This window comes from Myotis yumanensis, unplaced genomic scaffold, assembly GCF_028538775.1.
Source record: "Myotis yumanensis isolate MYYU_CA2020_CCGP unplaced genomic scaffold, mMyoYum1.0.hap1 SCAF_1, whole genome shotgun sequence".
Classification (NCBI taxonomy): Eukaryota; Metazoa; Chordata; class Mammalia; order Chiroptera; family Vespertilionidae; genus Myotis; species Myotis yumanensis.
Window position 1 is genome coordinate 50,880,030 of NW_027223752.1, and position 20,798 is coordinate 50,900,827.

Consider the following 20,798-nt stretch of genomic DNA (forward strand, 5'->3'; position numbering starts at 1 on the left):
GTTGGCTTATTAATTTGAGCTCTCTCTCTCTTTTTTTTAATAATTCTTTGTTGTTGAAAGTATTACAAGTCCCCTTTTTTCTCCCGAGATCTCTTTTTTAATGTAGGTATTTATAGTTATAAATTTCCTCTGGAACTGCTTTTGCTGCATCACTTAAATTTTGGTATATTGTATTTTCTTTTGTCTCAAAGTATTTTCTGATTTCCTTTGTGATTTTTTTTTTCTTTGACCCATTAGCTTCTTCCTTCTTGTGCCAACATCTGTAAAACTGTCAAGGCAGTTCAGGTGTATGGCTTACCTCATTTGTTTCCTATTTCTCAGGGATCACTGTCCTTTGTTGTCTGATGTCCAGTGTTACTTCATATATTTTGTTCATTTTCTCAGTTGTTTCAGAAACAGGGAGGATATATCTGGTCCCTGTTTCTCCATCTTGGGTAGAAGTGGAAAGTTTCATTTTAACATTTAAATCTCTAACCCATTTGGAATATGTGAAAAGTAGATCCAGTATTATCTTTCTTTTCTTTTTAAAAATATATTGTTATTGATTTTAGAGAGGAAGGGAAAGGGAAGAGAGATAGAAACATCGATGAGAGAGGATCATTGATTGGCTGCCTCCTGCATGCCCTCTACTGGGGATCGAGCCCGCAACCCAGGCATGTGCCCTTGATGGGAATCGAACCTGGGACCCTTCAATCCGTAGGCTGACGTTCTTATCCACTAAGTCAAACCAGCTAGGGCCCAGTGTTATCTTTTTGTATATGATTATGCAGTAATTCCAACTGATTTAAAATATCAGTTGTCCGTTTTGGATTTTTTTTGTTCTCTAACATTGTTCATTCTGTTTATTCATGTTTTAATTTTTAATATCTGGTTAAGGCTAACCTTTTTTTCCTCATAATCTTTTTCAGGGTTCTTTTTTATCATCTTGTTATTTCAAATAACAAATTTTATAATCACAAAGTTATAAATATAGTTCTCTTGTGAAAGTTAATTTCTTAGCTCTGAAATTTCTTATGTTCTGATTACTAAGCATTAAAACATATTAAGCAGAGATCAAGTCTGGTGACATTCAAGGAGAATAAGAGGGGAGTAATTAAAATATATAGTCAGAATTGCTCTTGGCTTTTATGGAAAGTCTTAAGAAGTATTTAAAACAAAAGGTTAGAATCAATAAAACTATATGTTCATAGAATTTGTGAGTTTTTTTCTGTTGGAGCCTAACACACACATACAAATGTATACAAATACAATTAAACATTAATAAAAAAGCGATACAATACAATGAATAAAAAAACAAACTATGTGAGTTTTTACCAGGATTCCAAGGTTGTCTTTTTTTCAACCTCACCTAACATTATTTTGGGTTTGCAAGTACGTATCTGTACTTGCCATTTTTGAAAACAATGTTTATTTTCAGTGTGCTGGCTTAATTTTGGAGTGGTACATGCCTGCAAACTTGTCTAGTTTTCTTTTGGTGGTATTGTTAATCCTCATGGGATATATTTAGAGAGAATTAAAGGGAGGGAGGGAGGATTAGAAGGAGAGAGACAGAGATAGGGACAGACATCGATGTGATAGAGATACATTGATTGGTTGCCTCCTACATGCACCCTGACCAGGGCCAGGGATCAAACCTGCAATCCAGGTATGTGCCCTGGAATTGAACCTGCAAGCCCTCAGTGCAGGGGCTGACTCTCTAACACTTAGACACATGGGCAAGGGCTAGACCTCTTTTTAAAGTATTATTCCTTGAGTAGAGGCCCAGTGCACAAATTCGTGCACGGATGGGGTCCAGCCAGCCCGCCCCTATGGGGGCAGGTGGTGGGGGAGGGGCTGTGGGTGGTTGGCCAGCTGGCTCCATCCCTGATTGGGGTGGGGGTGGGGCGATTGGGGGCGGGGCTGGCCTGGGGGAGGGGCTGTGGAAGATTGAGGAGGGGCCGATCGGGGCCCAGATCAGGCTGGTTGGCCGCCACAGTGCACGTTATAGCGACCGGTCATTCTGCCTTTCCGCTTGATGGGCTTTTATAGATATAGATATAGATATAGATATAGATATAGATAGATATAGATATATATATAGATAGCAGAAACCATGTCTGTTTTCTTTTATCAAACTCAAAGTGTGAAGAGCTCTTAGTGAATGAGCAAATGTATGAGATGCAATTTTTTGAAGTTAGCACTTACTAGATTTGTTTTCCTTATATTTCTTTTTGTACTTTATATATGTGTCAAATGATATTTCTAGCTTGGGAAAACTCATCATCATCAGTCATTAATTACAAATATTCTTTTGAAAGATTTTAATAGATACTATAGGTTGGAAAACAAAATGACAGATTGTGCTCTCAAGTTTTTTATGCTTTTTAAAACTTATTTCTACTCAGAAATACTGAAAAAAGTGAAAAACCAAACCATAGCCAAATGAGTAAAAGAGAGAGTAACTCTTACATAAATTTCAAAGAAGAGATCACCACTATACACCGTAATGCATCAGGAAGCTTTCCTGGCCAAGGTTGAATTAGAGCCAAGGTTTTGGGGTATTGTTAGAACTTGGGTGGGTAGAAAGAAAAATACCCTTTCAAGGGGGGGAAATGGCAGGGACAAAGACCAGGAAGCAAAACATCACATGTTAGGTTTTACATCAGTGATGTGATCAACCTCACCTAGGGTCTTGTTAGAGGACTAGAGGCCTGGTGCATGAAATTTGTGCACTTGGGGGAGGGGTAGTCCCTCAGCCCAGCCTGCACCCTCTCAGTCTGGGAGCCTTCGGGGGGTGTCCGACTGAGGGCTCCCCTGCGGGGAGCAGGCCTAAGCTGTCAATTGGACATCCTTAGCACTGCTGCAGAGGCGGGAGAGGCTCCCGCCACCACCGCTGCGCTTGCCAGTGGTGAACCCAGCTCAGGGCTTCTGGCTGAGCGGCACTTCCCCTGTGGGAGCACACTGACCACCAGGGGACAGCTCCTGCATTGAGCGTCTGCCCCCTGGTGCTTAGTGCACGTCATAGTGACCGGTCATTCTGCCGTTCGGTCTATTTGCATATTAGCCTTTTATTATATAGGTTAGGATTATTAGTAGATGTAGTGGAAAGGTACTAATGACAGCTGATATTGAGAACTTACTCTGGGCCAGTCATTGTGCTAAACACTTTTTTTTTTTTTTTTTAATTTTTTTATTAAATCTTTATTGTTCAGATTATTACATTTGTTTCTCTTTTTTTCCCCCCATAACTCCCCTCCTTCCAGCTCCCACCCCACCCTCCGCCCTCACTCCCCACCCACTGTCCTCATCCATAGGTGCACGATTTTTGTCCAGTCTCTTCCCGCATCTCCCACACCCCTTTTCCCCCCAAGAATAGTCAGTCCATTCCCTTTCTATGTCCCTGATTCATTATAATCACCAGTTCATTCTGTACATCAGATTATTTATTCACTTGATTCTTAGATTCACTTGTTGATAGATGCATATTTGTTGTTCATAATTTGTATCTTTACCTTTTTCTTCTTCTTCCTCTTCTTAAAGGATACCTTTCAGCATTTCATATAATACTGGTTTGGTGGTGATGAACTCCTTTAGCTTTTCCTTATCTGTGAAGCTCTTTATCTGACCTTCAATTCTGAATGATAGCTTTGCTGGATGAAGTAATCTTGGTTGTAGGTTCTTGCTATTCATCACTTTGAATATTTCTTGCCACTCTCTTCTGGCCTGCAAAGTTTCTGTTGAGAAATCAGCTGACAGTCGTATGGGTATTCCCTTGTAGGTAACTGAGATTCTTTCTCTTGCTGCTTTTAAGATTCTCTCTTTGTCTTTTGCTCTTGGCATTTTAATGATGATGTGTCTTGGTGTGGTCCTCTTTGGATTCCTTTTGTTTGGGGTTCTCTGCGCTTCCTGGACCTGTAAGTCTATTTCTTTCACCAGGTGGGGGTAGTTTTCTGCCATTATTTCTTCAAATAGGTTTTCAATATCTTGCTCTCTCTCATCTTCTGGTACCCCTATAATTCTGATGTTGGTGCGTTTGAAACTGTCCCAGAGGCTCCTTACACTATCTTCGTATTTTCAGATTCTTTTTTCATTTTGCTTTTCCGGTTGGGTGTTTCTCGCTTCTTCGCATTTCAAATCTTTGACTTGATTCTTGCCCTCCTCTGGTCTGCTGTTGGGAGTCTGTATAATATTCTTTATTTCAGTCAGTGTATGCTTACTTTCTAGTTGGTCCTTTATCACACCATCGAGGGTCTCATTAGATTTCCTGTACATCTCATCAAGTTTATCGAGAGACTCTAGAAGCCTCTTGAGAGACCTCAAAAGTGTGGTTCTGAACTCAATATCCTCCCTTGATAGTTTTGTCCTGTTTCTTTGTCTCCGCATTTTTTACGCTTTCTTGGTGCACCCCCTAGTGGTCTTTGTGCCCAGCCTTGTTGTAGTTAAGCCTTGATTGTTGTAGTTAATACTAGAGGGATTTTACCTCCAGGCCGACTGGCTGTGAGAATCAGCTGTGTCTGCAGTGGGAGAACTTGTGTCCTCTAGGGAAGTGCTAATCTAGCCTTTGCCTGAGGCTATCCGGCTAATGCCTCTGTGCAGGGCTTGAGCGGGGCGGGTCCCACGGGATCAACAGGGCGGAGGAGGGAGCAGTTATGGCTGCTCTCAGTCAGTCCCCAGGGGCTCTGCCTCTCTGTCCCAGCAACAGCTGCAAACCTTGGAGGGACCGAAGCCAGACAGTCCTGCTTCTCCCGTTTGAGTCTGGGTCTCTAGAGACTCGCCCGGATCTGGAGCTCAGAATCTGAGGCTCCCTCCGGATTGAAACAGACAACCACGCCCTCAGCCACCAGCCCGCGCCACGCGCACTCCGCACCTTAGTATTTTACTTCAGCACTGTGCCTCCTCTAGTTGTAGAACTTCCACTCAGCCAGCCTTCCTGTGGTTCTGGATGATGTCCGTTCCGTCTTTTAGTTGTATTTTTGAAGTGGTTGTTCGAGGCACCAAACTCCGGCGTTAACCTATGCCGCCATCTTGGTTTCTCTCTAAACTCTTTAAAGACCTGTGCTAAACACTACATAATTTTATCTCAGTTAATTTTCACAAAGCATAAGTAGATGATTTATTACTATTTTGAAAGTGAGGAAAATTACTTTTTGAAGAAATTAAGCTGCTTGCTCAAAGTCAGGCTTCTAATGAGGGTCAAAGCCTAGATTCATACAACTTGACTTCAAAGTCTGTGTTCTTAACTGCATGTAAAATCACTAAGTTACATTTCGGTGATGTAGAAGATCTTGAATGCCAAGCCAAAGTGATGAGATGTAACTCTCATTCTTTAACATATATAACAATCATCTAAAGACCTTTTATCAAGAAATCTGTCAGCAGACTTCCTCAAATTACTCTGCTTAAAGTTGCTGGCAAATTTTGGGGTCACTCAAAATGTAGACTCAGTAATATTGGAGATGCTAGAATTTCAGTTCTAAAAGCAAAAAGCAAGCTTTCAGAAGACTGAATAGGTGATTTCTCTTTTCTTTTGCGTTAGGCAACACTGGACTATGGAATGTATTCTCGAGAAGAAGAACTATTAAGAGAAAGAAAACGCATTGGAACAGTTGGAATTGCTTCTTATGATTATCACCAAGGAAGTGGAACATTTCTCTTTCAAGCTGGTAGTGGAATATATCACGTAAAAGATGGAGGGCCACAAGGATTTACTGTAAGTTGCTGTTGCTACTTATTAAATGTATTTTGGGGTCCTAATAGTTATTTGCACCCAAATCAGAAAGGTAATTAAACCAAAATATTCTGTTTACCCATTAACTAAAAAATTTAGTGGTAAAGAAAACAAACTTGAGTATTAATTTTTAATTTTAGGAGTTAATTTTTCTAGTGACATTAATATAAATTTTTAAAATGCTAAAACCACTTGCTATATTATTAGGAGGATATAGTAAAGGACATCAGTGCCCACTTTCTGAGTAAGTGCTGAGGAGTGGGGTTGGGAGGAAAATATTATCACAAAGCAATCTATTTTGGTTCCCTTATAAGTTTAATTCATCTTAATAAATGGTTTTAAATGTTTGGTTTTATTCCACGCAATTTTTTATGTGCTAGTAGAACTGTTCTTTTGATAGAATTGTGATGATTCTGACTTTCATTACATTTTTCTATGAGCAAACTATACTGTTAAAATTAATTTGAAATGTTTAATAAGTAAAAAAATAAGTTATTTATAAATAATAACTATCCTATTAAACAGATTTGGATAATAAAATTTATGAAGTTCCTATTACCCTTGGCTTTCTAATTCATAGTTTTTTAAAAAAATGAGTCCTTCCTAATAAGTTAAGGCATATGAAATATATTTTTCTGGGGAGCAATTGTCATAGTTGACATTTTACTTGGAATTATTGTTCATTTTATAGGAAGGGTGCTGGCAAACAAGTATGTATGTATCAACCTGACACTTTCCTTAAAATGTTGTTTACTTTTCTAGCAACAACCCTTACGGCCCAATTTAGTGGAGACTAGTTGTCCCAACATTAGGATGGATCCAAAATTATGCCCAGCTGATCCAGACTGGATTGCATTTATACATAGCAATGATATTTGGATATCCAACATTGTAACCAGAGAAGAAAGGAGGCTAACCTATGTGCACAATGGTAATGATAGTTCTTCAAATCCACTTTTCTGAAAAGTTTTTTAAAATGTAATTTGCTTTGGTTTTGAAAATGAAGTAAACTAGGTGATCTTTGTATTTTAAATTCAAATCTTTAAAATTAAAAAAGAAAAACATGCAGAGGATAAGTGGTATGTATCACCTGTTTAATGCTGCCTTGTTGTGTGTGTGTGTTTTATGTTTTTATTGATTTCAGAGAGGAAGGGAAAAGGAGAGAGAGATAGAAACATCAATGATGAGAGAGAATCACTGATCGCCTGCCTCCTACAGCCCCCTACTGGGGAACCCGCAACCCAGGCATGTGCCCTAACTGGGAATCGAACCGTCACCTCCTGGTTCATGGGTCGTCACACAACTGCTGAGCCACACAGGCTCGGCTATGTTGCCTTGTGTTTTAATGTTCATTTCCAGACAGCACAACAGTAGCACCCTTGACGTGATTGTTCTTTTAGCCAAATGAGACTGTGAGAATTTCCCAAACTGTTCTTCTTAAAATTTTAATTTAAAAAATAAATCCTGTCTTTGGGAAACAAACAGGAAACATTAATACTGTAAGAACTACCTGAATATTTGTCTCCCCTTCTTGGAGAGTCTACTTAGTTATTTTGTCATAATAGGAAAAACAGAACTTTGTGTACCTATGTGTTTGTGGAGATACTTAATTTTTATTGAAGTGACTATAATAATAGTATGCAGTACTCAAAGTACAGAAAAGATGTGGATGTTTTCCTCTAAAGCTTTCATACAAATGAAAGATGGGAAATACTGTTTTCTTTGAACTTGTGAAACAGCTTAAGAATAAACTCCATAATGAAGAATGGTCACTTTGAAAATTCATTTGTCCAACTTTTTCTTAATCTAATGTTCACAAAGTTCATTTATTAGGCATATTCTTTAATAAGTTATTTTAGAATATAGTAGTGTATTGACAGCAAACACTTTTTCTTCATTAGGATAATCAATATTATAGAAGAAGCCTTTTCCTGAACAATTTACATTGATAGAAAGACCACTGAATTAGGAGTCAAGAAATCTGTTCTATTAGTCAGTCAACAAAAATACATTAAGTTCTTGTGTACCAGACAATGTGGCAGGAACTAATGTTGTATAATTGTACAGTACAGTAGCCAGTACACTTCAAGTGAAGGGACTGTGTGAGAATGGTCTTGATGCAGTACTGTGGTATGTGCAAGGAGTTAGAAGCAGTTATGATCCTAAAGCAAGTGGTATGAGTGGGGATAGATAAAACTGGCAGATAAGAAAAGCCAGGCCCTAGCTCAGTGATGGCGAACCTTTTGAGCTCGGTGTGTCAGCATTTTGAAACACCCTAACTTAACTCTGGTGCCGTGTCACATACAGAAATTTGTTGATATTTGCAACCATAGTAAAACAAAGATTTATATTTTTGATATTTATTTTATATATTTAAATGCCATTTAACAAAGAAAAATCAACCAAAAAAATGAGTTCACGTGTCAGAGCCATCACTGCTCTAGCTGGTTTGGCTCAATGGATGGAGCGTCGGTCAGCCTTCAGACTGAAGAGTAGGTTCGATTCCGGCCAAGGGCACATGCCTGGGTTGCGGGCTCAATCCCCAGTAGGGGGCGTGCAGGAGGCAGCCAATTAATGATTCTTTCTCATCATTGATGTTTCTATCTCTCCCTTCCTCTCTAAAATAAATAAAATATACTTAAAAAAAAAAGCCACGACAAGGGTAGACTGTATGTCATGTAAATGAACATGGTCTTTATTATGATGTGGCAGTCCATTGAAAAGTTCTAGCAGTTGAGTGGTATGGGCAGAATTATATTGTAGATAAATTGTTTCAGGTACTTTTGGAAGTTATATTTGAGAAGCACAAGACTAGAGACAGGGATACCAAAGCTTGACTGTTGCAATTATTCAGGTTTTATGGCCTAAAACTGGAGCACAGGATAGAGAAAAGAGTGTGGAATAGGGAAACTTTTAAGGTAAAAAGCACATTTTTTGGTGTTTAATGGGTCTCCATTTGTAATCATGGAATCAGAACAGCTACCAATGGCAGTAGAAAGGTTAGGTTAGTAATTAGTGAATCTAGGTTGGAAAGCCTGGCAATTATTTTATGCTTCAATAAACTTTGAGCACTCATTATGTACTAGTTATTGTATTCCCTCCCCCTCTCCCTCCCCCTTCCAGCTTAATACTGATAGAAATAATCTTAACAATCTCAGAAGGACTGTGCAAGTCAATGAGTCACTTATGGATCCTCATCTGAAAACTATTCCAAGTCTAACTAAGAACCTTCCCCACAGGGAGTTTTTCTTATGATTCTTAGAGTCTTGGTAGGCATCCGAACTGATCCTTGCGCTTTGTGATTCTTTTCATTGGCAACCTTTGATCAAGTTAGCACACATGTACTCCAAAGATTTTGTGTTGTGGCTGGTTAGAGTAATTTTAATTTAGTGGATTGCCACCTCTGGTTCCATGGGTGTATTTCTTGTATCTTTAAAAGCCGTGGCTGTGGGTCTGCTTCCTGACCCACTTGTTTCTCTGCAAGAGCGAACAACAGCAAATCAGAACCAGGAGCGGGTGAAACAGAGCTCTGCTGCAGCTGTGACCACATCTTCCTCAAAGAGCTACAAAGATTCTTATACAAAAATGATCACAGTGCGTCTGACCAGTGGGGCTCAGTGGTAGAGTGTGGACCTATGAACCAGGAGGTCATAGTTTGATTTCCAGTTGGGACAGTCAAGGCACTTGCCCAGGTTGTAGGCTCAATCCCCAGTAGGGCGTGTATAGAAGACAGTCAATCAATGATTCTCTCTCATCATTGATGTTTCTATCTCTCGATCTTCCTCTCTGGAATCAATTTTTTAAAATATTTTTTTTTCTTTTTCTTTTTTTTTTTTTAAATCTTTATTGTTCAGATTATTACATTTGTTCCTCTTTTTTCCCCCCATAACTCCCCTCCTTCCAGCTCCCACCCCACCCTCCACCCTCACTCCCCACCCACTGAGTTCATCCATAGGTGCATGATTTTTGTCCAGTCACTTCCCGCATCTCCCACACCCCTTTTCCCCCAAGAATAGTCAGTCCATTCCCTTTCTATGTCCCTGATTCATTATAATCACCAGTTCATTCTGTACATCAGGTTATTTATTCACTTGATTCTTAGATTCATTTGTTGATAGATGCATATTTGTTGTTCATAATTTGTATCTTTACCTTTTTCTTCTTCTTCCTCTTCTTAAAGGATACCTTTCAGCATTTCATATAATACTGGTTTGGCGGTGATGAACTCCTTTAGTTTTTCCTTATCTGTGAAGCTCTTTATCTGACCTTCAATTCTGAATGATAGCTTTGCTGGATAAAGTAATCTTGGTTGTAGGTTCTTGGTATTCAGCACTTTGAATATTTCTTGCCATTCCCTTCTGGCCTGCAAAGTTTCTGTTGAGAAATAAGCTGACAGTCGTATGGGTATTCCCTTGTAGGTAATTGAGCCTCTTTCTCTTGCTGCTTTTAAGATTTTCTCTTTGTCTTTTGCTCTTGGCATTTTAATGATGATGTGTCTTGGTGTGGTCCTCTTTGGATTCCTTTTGTTTGGGGTTCTCTTCGCTTCTTGGACCTGTAAGTCCATTTCTTTCACTAGGTGGGGGAAGTTTTCTGCCATTATTTCTTGAAATAGGTTTTCAATATCTTGCTGTCTCTCATCTTCTGGCACTCCAATGACTCTGATATTAGTCCGCTTAAAGCTGTCCCAGAGGCTCCTTACACTATCTTCACACTTTTGGATTCTTTTTTTATTTTGCTTTTCCAATTGGGTGTTTTTTGTCAAATCTTTGGTTTGATTCTTGTGCTCCTCTGGTCTGCTATTGGGTATAATATTCTTTATTTCAGTCCGTGTATGCTTACTTTCTAATTTCTTTATCGTAGCATCGAGGGTCTCATTAGTTTTCGTGAGGCTCTGCACAAATTTATGGCAAGCCCTCAAAATTGCGATTCTTAGCTCCATATCCTCCATTTCTGTCATGTTTTTTTGTCTCCGCATCTTTTATGCTTTCTTGGTGCACCCCCTTGTGGTCTCTGTGCGCAGTCTTGTTCTAGCCAAGCCTTAATTGTTGTAGTTAACACTAGAGGGATTTGACCACCAGGCCGACTGGCGGTGGAAATCAGCTGTGGGAAAACTTCAGTCCTCAGGGGAGGCGCTAGTCCAGCCCTTGCCTGAGGCGATCGGCAAATGGCTGTGCGCAGGGTTTGGGCGGGGCGGGCTCAACAGGGCGGGGGGGAGGGAGCAGCTATGGCCGCTCTCAGTCCGTCCCCAGGGGCTCTGCCTCTCTGTCCCAGCAATCGCTGCAAACCTCGGAGGGGCCGTAGCCAGACAGTCCCGCTTCTCCCGTTTGAGTCTGGGTCCCTAGAGACTCGCCCGGATCTGTAGCCCAGAGTCTGAGACTCGCTCCTGATTGAAAACGACAATCGCGCCCTCAGCCGCCAGCCCGCTTTGCGCGCGCACCCTCACCACCACACCGCCGTACCTTTAAATTTTCCACTCTGCGCCTCCGCTGAGCGTCGGAATGCTGTTGTTTTTGCTTCTAGTTGAAGAGTCTCTCCTCAGCCAGCCTTCCCGTGGTTCTGGTTGATGTCCGCTCCGACTTTTAGTTGTATTTTTGAAGTGGTTGTCCACGGCGGCAGTCTCCGGTGTTTACCTATGCCGCCATCTTCCCCATCCAATTTTTTAAAATATTAAAAAGAAAAAAAGAATGGTCACAGCATCTTTCTTCATAATACTCAAAAATTGGAAGCAGCCCAGATGTCCATTAAGAGATAAATGTATAAAAGAACTGTGGTATACAATGGAATATTATTCAGCAATAAACAGGAAGGAATTATCAATACATTGATACAACGTAATGTTGATGCAACAACATTGATGAATTTTAAAAACAGACAGACACAAATAGGTACTATATGATTTATTTTTAAATACTAGAGGCCCAGTGCACAAAAATCGTGCACTTGGAGGGGAGATCCCTCAGCCTGGCCTGTGCCCTCTCGCAGTCTGGGAGCCCTTGGGGGATGTCTGACTGATGGCTTAGGGAGCGGGCCTAAGCTGGCAGTAGGACATCCTTAATGCTGCTGTGGTGGCTCAAGAGGCTCCCACCACTGCCATTGTGCTTGCCAGCCGAGAGCCGGGCTTCTCACTGAGTGACACTCCCCCTGTGGGAGCGCACTGACCACCAGGGGGCAGCTCCTATGTTGAGCGTCTGCCCCCTGGTGGTCAGTGCACGTCATAGTGACCGGTCGTTCTGCCTTTCGGTCAATTTTCATAGAAGCCTTTTATTATTTAGGGTAAATTAGTTTTATTTTTTCCATCACCATTTACCCCTTCTGTGCCCTCTTCCATCTCCATCCATTCCCTTTAACCCCTGCCATCACCATACTGTTGTCCATGTCTATGAGTTCTCTCTTTTTTTCCTAAATCTCCCACCTCTACTCCCCTGTATGATTTCACTTATATGGTACTCTAGAATATGCAGAACTAACCTATGATGATAGAAATCAGATCAACAGTTCCTTCTGGGCAGGAGTGGACATTGACTGGGAAGGGGCATGAGAAAACATTCTGGAGTATTGGAATTATTCTGTGTCTTGATAGGATGTCGTTATACAAGTGTATGCATTTTTCAAAAACAAAAGGTACACTTAAGGTTTTATAAATTATAAAGCATTTTTTTAAAAGCTTGTCCATAGTCTCACTATATGGAGAAAACCACATTTTGGTTTACATCCCAATACATTTTTTTAAAAAAATATATTTTATTGATTTTTTACAGGGAGGAAGGGAGAGAGATAGAGAGTTAGAAACATCGAGGAGAGAGAAACATCAATCAGCTGCCTCCTGCACACCCCCTACTGGGGATGTGCCCGCAACCCAGGTACATGCCCTTGACCGGAATCAAACCTGGGACCTTTCAGTCCGCAGGCCGACGCTCTGTCCACTGAGCCAAACCGGTTTCGGCAACATTTTTAAAAAATATATTTTTTATTCATTTCAGAGAGGAAGGGAGAGGGAGTGAGAGATAGAAACATCAATGATGAGAGAGAATCATCGAGTGGCTGACACCTGAAGGCCCCACACTGGGGACCGAGCCCACAACCCAGGCATATGCCATGACCAGGAATCGAACTGTGACCTCCTGGTTCATAGGTTGATGCTCAACCACTGAGCCACGCCAGCCCAGCCCAATACCTTTTTACATATATGTTTAACATTTTGATAAATGGAATCACAGTATACATGCTATTCAGTAATATGCTTTTTTTTAAAATTCAAGGGTATTGTAAGCATTTCCCCATGTCATGAAATCTTACATAATTAAGGCTTTGTGTTTTGATCATTTTTGTTTTTAAAGCACAAGTTCCCTTCTAACTATTTACAGGAAACTCTAAGTGTAAAATAGATAAAAGCTGAGCTGCTCTGGTTGAAGAGCAGGGAGAGAAGGGAGGGGGAATCATGAATTACCTGATCTGTAAGACCCATTCTCGGTCTAAAAATAAACTTCTCGCCAAAACCGGTTTGGCTCAGTGGATAGAGCGTCGGCCTGTGGACTGAAAGGTCCTGGGTTCGATTCCGGTCAAGGGCATGTACCTGGATTTCGGGCACATCCCCCGTAGGAGATGTGCAGGAGGCAGCTGGTCGATGTTTCTCTCCCATCGATGTTTCTAACTATCTATCTCTCTCCCTTCCTCTCTGTAAAAAATCAATAAAATATATTTAAAAAAAATAAAAAATAAAAATAAACTTCTCTGTTTAGGAGAGTTACAAATTAACATGATCTTTTGCAGTGTTCTTTTTTCCATGATTCCAGCTAAATTGGAAAATAACATTTATGGAGCACAAATTATGGTTTAGGCTTTGTTCTAAGTGCTTTATGTGAATTAATTCATTTGATCTTCATAACAGTCTTAAAAGGTAGATTCTTATTTCCGTTGACAAATGGAATACTTCAGTGAAATGAGATTGGGTGATTTGCCTAAGGTCAGACAGTAAATGATTTGAATTCAGTCTCTTTGGCTCCAGAGTTCACCTCTATACTACTGCTGCCTTTCAAAATAAACTGAATCATTCTGCTTTATAGCCATGAAAAGGTAGAGAATTTCCTGTGATAATTTTGCCTTTTATGTTTGTCTAGAGCTAGCCAACATGGAAGAGGATCCCAGATCAGCTGGAGTTGCTACCTTTGTTCTTCAAGAAGAATTTGATAGATATTCTGGCTATTGGTGGTGTCCAGAAGCTGAAACAAGTAAGGGGATTCAAAATAATATACGTCAATTAAAGTATTATGAGGTTCAACTACCAATTACTTAAGTGTACAGATTCTAAATCTTGATTAGTAGATTCTGAAGTGATGAAGATTGGATTCTATTAGTATTTGTTTGTTTGTTTATTATTCTTTTTTAAAAAATATATTTTATTGATTTTTTACAGAGAGGAAGGGAGAGGGATAGAGAGTTAGAAACATCAATGAGAGAGTAACATCGATTCAGCTGCCTCCTGCACACTCCCCACTGGGGATGTGCCGCAACCCAGGTACATGCCCTTGACCAGAATCGAACCTGGGACCCTTCAGTCCACAGGCCGACGTTCTATCCACTGAACCAAACCGGTTAGGGCTGTTTATTATTCTTAAATATGGTTTAATACTCTTTTCCATTTCTGTACATCATAATACCAAGATTTTGCCGTTTAGGATCTCTCTGTAGAGATTATAGAGAATGCAAAGGCTACAGTGTTTACCCCCTCATATTGATGTGTTTGTATGTTCATTCTAATACACATTAATATATGATGCAATATACACTGAGTAGCCAGATTATTATGACCATCTGACGTTTGTAGACAAATTAGCTATAATTTCGCAATGAAGTTGCTAGAGGGCCAGACCATTATAAATAGGGAAGCAGGTTGTTTACCACGACAGTAGAAGTGATTTTTTTCTGAAGATATGGGTAAAAAATGCGATTTAACAGCTTTTGAATGTGGGATACACACGGATACACACACACACACACACACACACACACACACACTGTGTGGCCAGATTATTATGACCACCTGACGTTTGTAGGCAAATTAGCCGTACACTGCATCGTATGGGATATGGAAGCCGAAGGCCTGTTCGAACACCTTTGCTGTCTGCAGTTACCAAGATAAAAGTCTCCAATTTGCACAGGAACACAAGGATTGGACAGTCGAGCATTGGAAAAAAGTCATGTGGTCCGATGAATCACGTTTCCAGTTGCATCATGCAGATGGCAAAGTGAGAATTTGGTGGAAACAGCATGAAAGCATGCACCCCACATGCATGAGTACAACCCTTCAAGCTGGTGGGGGCAGTGTTATGGTTTGGGGCATGTTTTCCTGGCATGATTTGGGCCCTTTAATTTGTGTGGAACATCTGAATAGCACAACATACCTAATTATCATGGCTGATCAAGTTCATCCTATCATGTTGATGGCGTATCCCAATGGAGATGGCTTTTTCCAACAAAACAATGCGCCATGCCACGGTGCTTGTATTGTGCAGGAGTGGTTTCAAGAACGTGATGGAGACTTTACCTTGCTTAGGTGGCCCTCACAATCACAAGATCGCAATCCAATTGAGCATTTGTGGGACGAAGTTAAAAGAGCCATCAGGCAGCTGGTTCCACAACCATCAAATCTCACAGAACTGGACAGTGCTATTCATCAGGCATGGTGTCAGATTCCTCACATCACCTTTCAACATCTCGTGGAGTCAATACCAAGAAGAATCCCTGCAGTATTGAAGGCAAAAGGTGGCCCAACGAAGTACTGATGGGGTAGTCATAATAATCTGGCCACTCAGTGTATAGGCTATATTCCACCATAGTGAATTCTAATAAAAAACAATTATATTGTGGTTCATTGGTTTAGGTCATTCAATTCCCCTTGCCAATTTTTCATCTAGGAGCTGGTCTTGGTATTGATTAGAGCATCTGTATGAACAGACACCCCAATTAGTGTATTAATGGATCAGAAAAAAGGGCACAAATTTCTCTTTTTTTCTTAGTGAATTTACAACTATTTTACTGCCTGAGAAACAGCTTTCTAAAGCAGTGACTGACCCTGACCCAGTGAGAAGTTTGCTTTTACATTCTGACCTAATACATTGTATAATGTTCTGTGGGTATAAGATTAGAAAATAAATTTCATGAAGCAGTATTTAAGTGTAACATGCTCATGTATATTATTTTTGTTGTATTTGTAAAATGCTGGTTATGAGTCATTAAGAGATTTCATGACTCACTAATGGGTTATGGCTATCATCTGAACACTTCTCTAAGGGATCATGAAAAAAACTTATTTTTAAGCCATGTCTTAGATTTGTACATTTTAAGATGTAAAATGTTTTGCTATAATTCTATGTTAGAGCAAGATTTTGACATGAATTAGGGAAACCATTAAAAACAATGGGCTCTATTTAAATAGCATTTGTTTCATTATAGGAAGTATTACAATTGTAATTATATATAATTCATTTTTCAATAAGGAATGCATGTTAATGTATGCAAAGACCAAAATCCTTCACATGTATTTCCCTGTTGTAATTATGTACATATACATAATTATCTTCAGTTTTTTCCCTCCAAAAGGAGTTAACAGTTGTTAACCAGTAAAAATGGCTTAGTAGTAACTCACCTTGCTACTGCAAAAGACGGGTGATATTTTCATATGCAAAAAGTAGTATATTTTGTATAAAAATTATTTTTCACTTGGAAAATATAATACTAGAAGGAATAGTAAGTTATGATTACTTTCTGGAATAATTCTAAATTTTCAATATTTAAATTCCTTTTAAGCTCCCAGTGGCAGCAAAATTCTTAGAATTTTGTATGAAGAAAATGATGAATCTGAGGTGGAAATTATTCATGTTACATCCCCTATGTTGGAAACAAGAAGGGCAGATTCATTTCGTTATCCTAAAACAGGTACTATATTCCTTTGACATTTATATTTACTCATTTCTACATTCCAAACAAAAATCTGCAATCATCCAAATTTATGGTCAACATTGGTTATTTTACAGCCTTAGTAAGGATTGGTGGTTAAGTGTCACTGAAGTAGATTTTTAAATTACAGGATGATCCATTTTAATTATTTTCCAAGGTGGAGAAGTACACAAAACTGGTTATTTCAAAGAATGAATAAAAAGATGTCTTTGTTAGAAAATAAAGATTTTCAAGGGGTTAAGTTCTTAATAAATTTGTAATTTTCCCTTATTTTGCTGATTACAGCATTTCAAAATGATACAGAATTTCCCTTTATTTCATACTAATTTGATATTTTTCAGCCTCTTTTTTATTTTTTATTTATTTACTTATTTTATTATTACTTAAATTGATTTTAGAGACAGAAGAAGGGAGAGAGGGAGAGAGAAACATTGATTTGTTGTTCCACTTATTTATGCATTCATTGATTGATTCTTGTATATGCCCTGACTGGGGATCGAACCCCCAACCTTGTTGTATCAGGACAACACTCTAACCAACTGAGCTACCAGACAAGGCAGCTTCTTTCTTTCTTTCTTTTTTTTGTTTTTTTGTTAATCCTTACCCAAGGATATTTTTCCATTGCTTTTTAGAGAGAGTGGAAGGGAGGGGAAGAGACAGAGAGAGAAACATCAGTGTGAGAGACACATTAATTGGCTGCCTCCCGCACGCACCTGGAATTGAACCCACTAAGTCAAACCAGCTAGGGCAGGCAGCTTCTTTTTTTTTTTTTAATACCCTTATTTAAAGCTATGAGTTTGCAATGGAGTTCTCAGATTCTTATCCAATAAAGCTGTGACTCTGTAATATTCTGACTTAACTAAAGGGTAAAGTGGATTGAGCTGGCAAAATTTCAATAATTTTGGATATACATAACTATTCATTTATGTCTTTTTCTAAAGGCACAGCAAATCCAAAAGTCACTTTTAAGATGTCAGAAATAATGATTGATACTGAAGGAAGGGTGAGTATAAAATGTTGAGTTGATTTTTTGTGTCATTTGACGAGTAAGTCTAGTAGAGATCTTAGGAACACTTTTTTATTTTGGGGGCTTGTTGAACTTGCAGAGACATCTGTGGATCATGATTTCAGGTTGACCTTATTTTCTACTTTGAAAACTTTCTGAAGGTTCCCAAAATAGGAATGTGGGGATGTGCACAACCTCTCCTTTCCAATAATTTATTCTCTTTGTCTTTGTTAATTCTCTACCAGTGATTCTCAACCTTCCTAGTGCCGCGACCCTTTAATACAGTTCCTCATGTTGTGGTGACCCCCAACCATAAAATTATTTTCATTGCTACTTCATAACTGTAATTTTGCTACTGTTATGAATCGTAATGTAGATATCTGATATGCAGGATGTATTTTTTTTTTAATATATATTTTATTGATTTTTTACAGAGAGGAGGGGAGAGAGATAGTTAGAAACATTGATGGGAGAGAAACATCGATCAGCTGCCTCCTGCACATCTCCCACGGGGGATGTGCCCGCAACCCAGGTACGTGCTCTTGACCGGAATCGAACCTGGGACCTTTCAGTCCACAGGCCGACGCTCTATCCACTGAGCCAAACCGGTTTCAGCAAGGATGTATTTTCATTGTTCGCGACCCACAGGTTGAGAACCGCTGCCTAGATCAATATTTAAATACTGGTTATTGACTAGTGAATTATCTTTTGTGTTGGATATATGTTTATGGTATATTAAATATCGCACATTTCTCTTGTAGTGCTGCTTTCCATTTGGACAGTCAAATGCTTAAAAGCTGGATGCCCATTCTGTCAAATTATTAATAAATTTATGATTCAGGGTAGAGATTTCTAAAATCAGAATGGGACAGGTGGAGAAAGTATTTATGGTGAAAGGTTTGACGATGAAAATTTTTATTATAAGCACAACCATGAGGGTTTATTGAGCATGGCAAATGCAGGCTGCAATACAAATGGTTCTCAGTTCTTTATCACAACAGTTCCAACTCCTCATTTGGATGGGAAACATGGTATTTGGCCAACTAATTAAAGGAATGAGTGTGGCAAGAATTCTGGAAAATGTAGAAGTGAAAGGATAAACCTGCCAATTTGTGTGCTACTGCAGAATGCAGAGAATTGAAGGCAGGGGGTGATTGGGAAATATGCTCAAAAGATGGTTCTGGTGACAGTCATCCAGATTTCCTCAAGGATGTAGATATAGATTTAAAAGACATAGATAAAATATTATTAATAACAGAAGACTTAAGATATTGGAAATATTTTTTTTTCAAGTCCCAGAACTGGGAAATGGCCATTAAAAAATATACAAAGGTGTTAAGATATGTGGAAGGTTCAAAGACTATTATTGAGAAAGCAGATAGATCGAGGCAGCAACATGTAGCTTTAAGCTGCATGCTGAATATTGGTGCTTGTAAACTGAAGATGTCAAATTGGCACGGGACAATGGACAGTTGTTTGGAGGTTCTTGAAATAGAACCATCAAATACCAAAGCACAGTACCATAGAGCTTAAGGATGGCAAGGATTGAGAGAATAGGACCAAGCACTGGCTGATCTTAAGAAACCTTAGGAGATAGCACCGAAGATAAAGTTATCCAGGCAGAATTGCTGAAAATCAAACAGAAGATAAAGGCACAGAAAAATAAAGAGAGGGAAGCATATGTAAAAGCATTTACCTAATAAGGAGTTCAGTTATGCTTAAATATTACACGTTGATGTATAAAGGCAAAAGGAAAATTTAAGGGATCTTTGTCTATTTTATATGATCTCTAATGTGTTTCCTTTGATATTTCAGTTCCCCATTGTTTATAGTTTAGGAATACTGATATCAGTTCACTCTTAATAAAAGTGTTACATGCCGAAACCGGTTTGGCTCAGTGGATAGGGCGTCGGCCTGCGGATTTTACGGGTCCCAGGTTCGATTCCGGTCAAGGGCATGTACCCGGGTTGCGGGCACATCCCTGGTGGGAGGTGTGCAGGAGGCAGCTGATCGATGTTTCTCTCTCATTGATGTTTCTAACTCTCTATCTCTCTCCCTTTCTCTCTGTAAAAAAATCAATAAAATATATTTAAAAAGAAAAATAAATAAAAAAATAAAAATGTTACAAAGTAAAAAATAATCTACACTAATAAAAGAGAAACATGGTAATTAGCGTACGACCGCTACCCTTTTCATTGGCTAATCAGTGAATATATGCAAATTAACTGTCAGCCAAGATGGCGGCCGGCAGCCAGGCAGCTGGAAGCGAACATGAGGCTTGCTTGCTGCAGGCTCCAACGTTCCCCGCCTGTGCTGCCGGCCTCTGAGCTGGCAGTTTGAAACTTAGTAACAAATATAGAAGCTAAACAAAACCCCAGGATCTCAGAGCTGGAGTTATACATTGTTTCGATTATAGAACGCAAACAAACCAGCGGAAGCCTCAGAGCTAGAGCCAGAGTTAAAGCTGGCCCAGAATAAATTTAAAAAAGAGAAAAAAAAGGAGCGGTTGGGAGCTTCAGTCAACAACCACCAGCCTGAAAGCAGCTCTCAGCCCCTCACCCAGACTGGCCAGGCACCCCAGTGGGGACCCCCACCCTGAAGGGTGTGTGACCAGCTGCAAACAGCCATCATCCCCTCATCCAGGCTGGCCAGGCACCCCAGTGGGGACTCCCACCCTGATCCAGGACACCCTTCAGGGCAAACCAGCCGGCCCCCAGGCCTCTATTCTATATAGTAAAAGGGTAATATGCCTCCCAGCACCAGGATCAGCAGAGCCTCGAGGCCTCCTGGCACCGGATCAGCGTAACAGGGGGCAGCGCCCGAACCCCCTGATCTCCCTGCGACTCTGTGTGTGACAGGGTGCGGCGTCCCAAACCCCTGATCGGCCCTGCTCTGTGACAGGGTGGGGCGCCCCAACCCCCCCTCCCCCACAGGCCCTGTTCTGTGTGTGACAGGCTAGAGCCATAACCTCCCCATCGGCCCTGCCCTGAGTATGACAGTGGCGGCGCCCCAACCCCCTGATCCACCCTGCTCTGTGTGTGACAGGGGCGGTGCCCCAGCTCCCCTATCGGCCCTACTCTGTGCGTGACAGGGGGGAGCTCCTCAACCCCCTGATGGGCCCTGCTCTGT

The 20,798-nt window shown here is 40.1% G+C and overlaps 1 protein-coding gene and 1 pseudogene across 3 annotated transcripts in view; both read left to right on the forward strand.

Annotated features, from left to right (window-relative positions):
* Window positions 1–20,798, forward strand: part of DPP8 (dipeptidyl peptidase 8) — a 69,660-nt gene that overhangs the window by 13,197 nt on the left and 35,665 nt on the right. For all 3 annotated transcript variants that reach the window (XM_070420729.1, XM_070420719.1, XM_070420710.1), the window contains exons 5-9: window positions 5,516–5,689; window positions 6,470–6,638; window positions 13,825–13,935; window positions 16,514–16,642; window positions 17,605–17,666. In XM_070420729.1, coding sequence (XP_070276830.1) covers window positions 5,516–5,689; window positions 6,470–6,638; window positions 13,825–13,935; window positions 16,514–16,642; window positions 17,605–17,666 — 645 coding nt within the window. The remainder of the gene's footprint in view (window positions 1–5,515; window positions 5,690–6,469; window positions 6,639–13,824; window positions 13,936–16,513; window positions 16,643–17,604; window positions 17,667–20,798) is intronic.
* LOC139012426 (peptidyl-prolyl cis-trans isomerase D pseudogene) lies at window positions 17,785–20,737 on the forward strand (annotated as a pseudogene).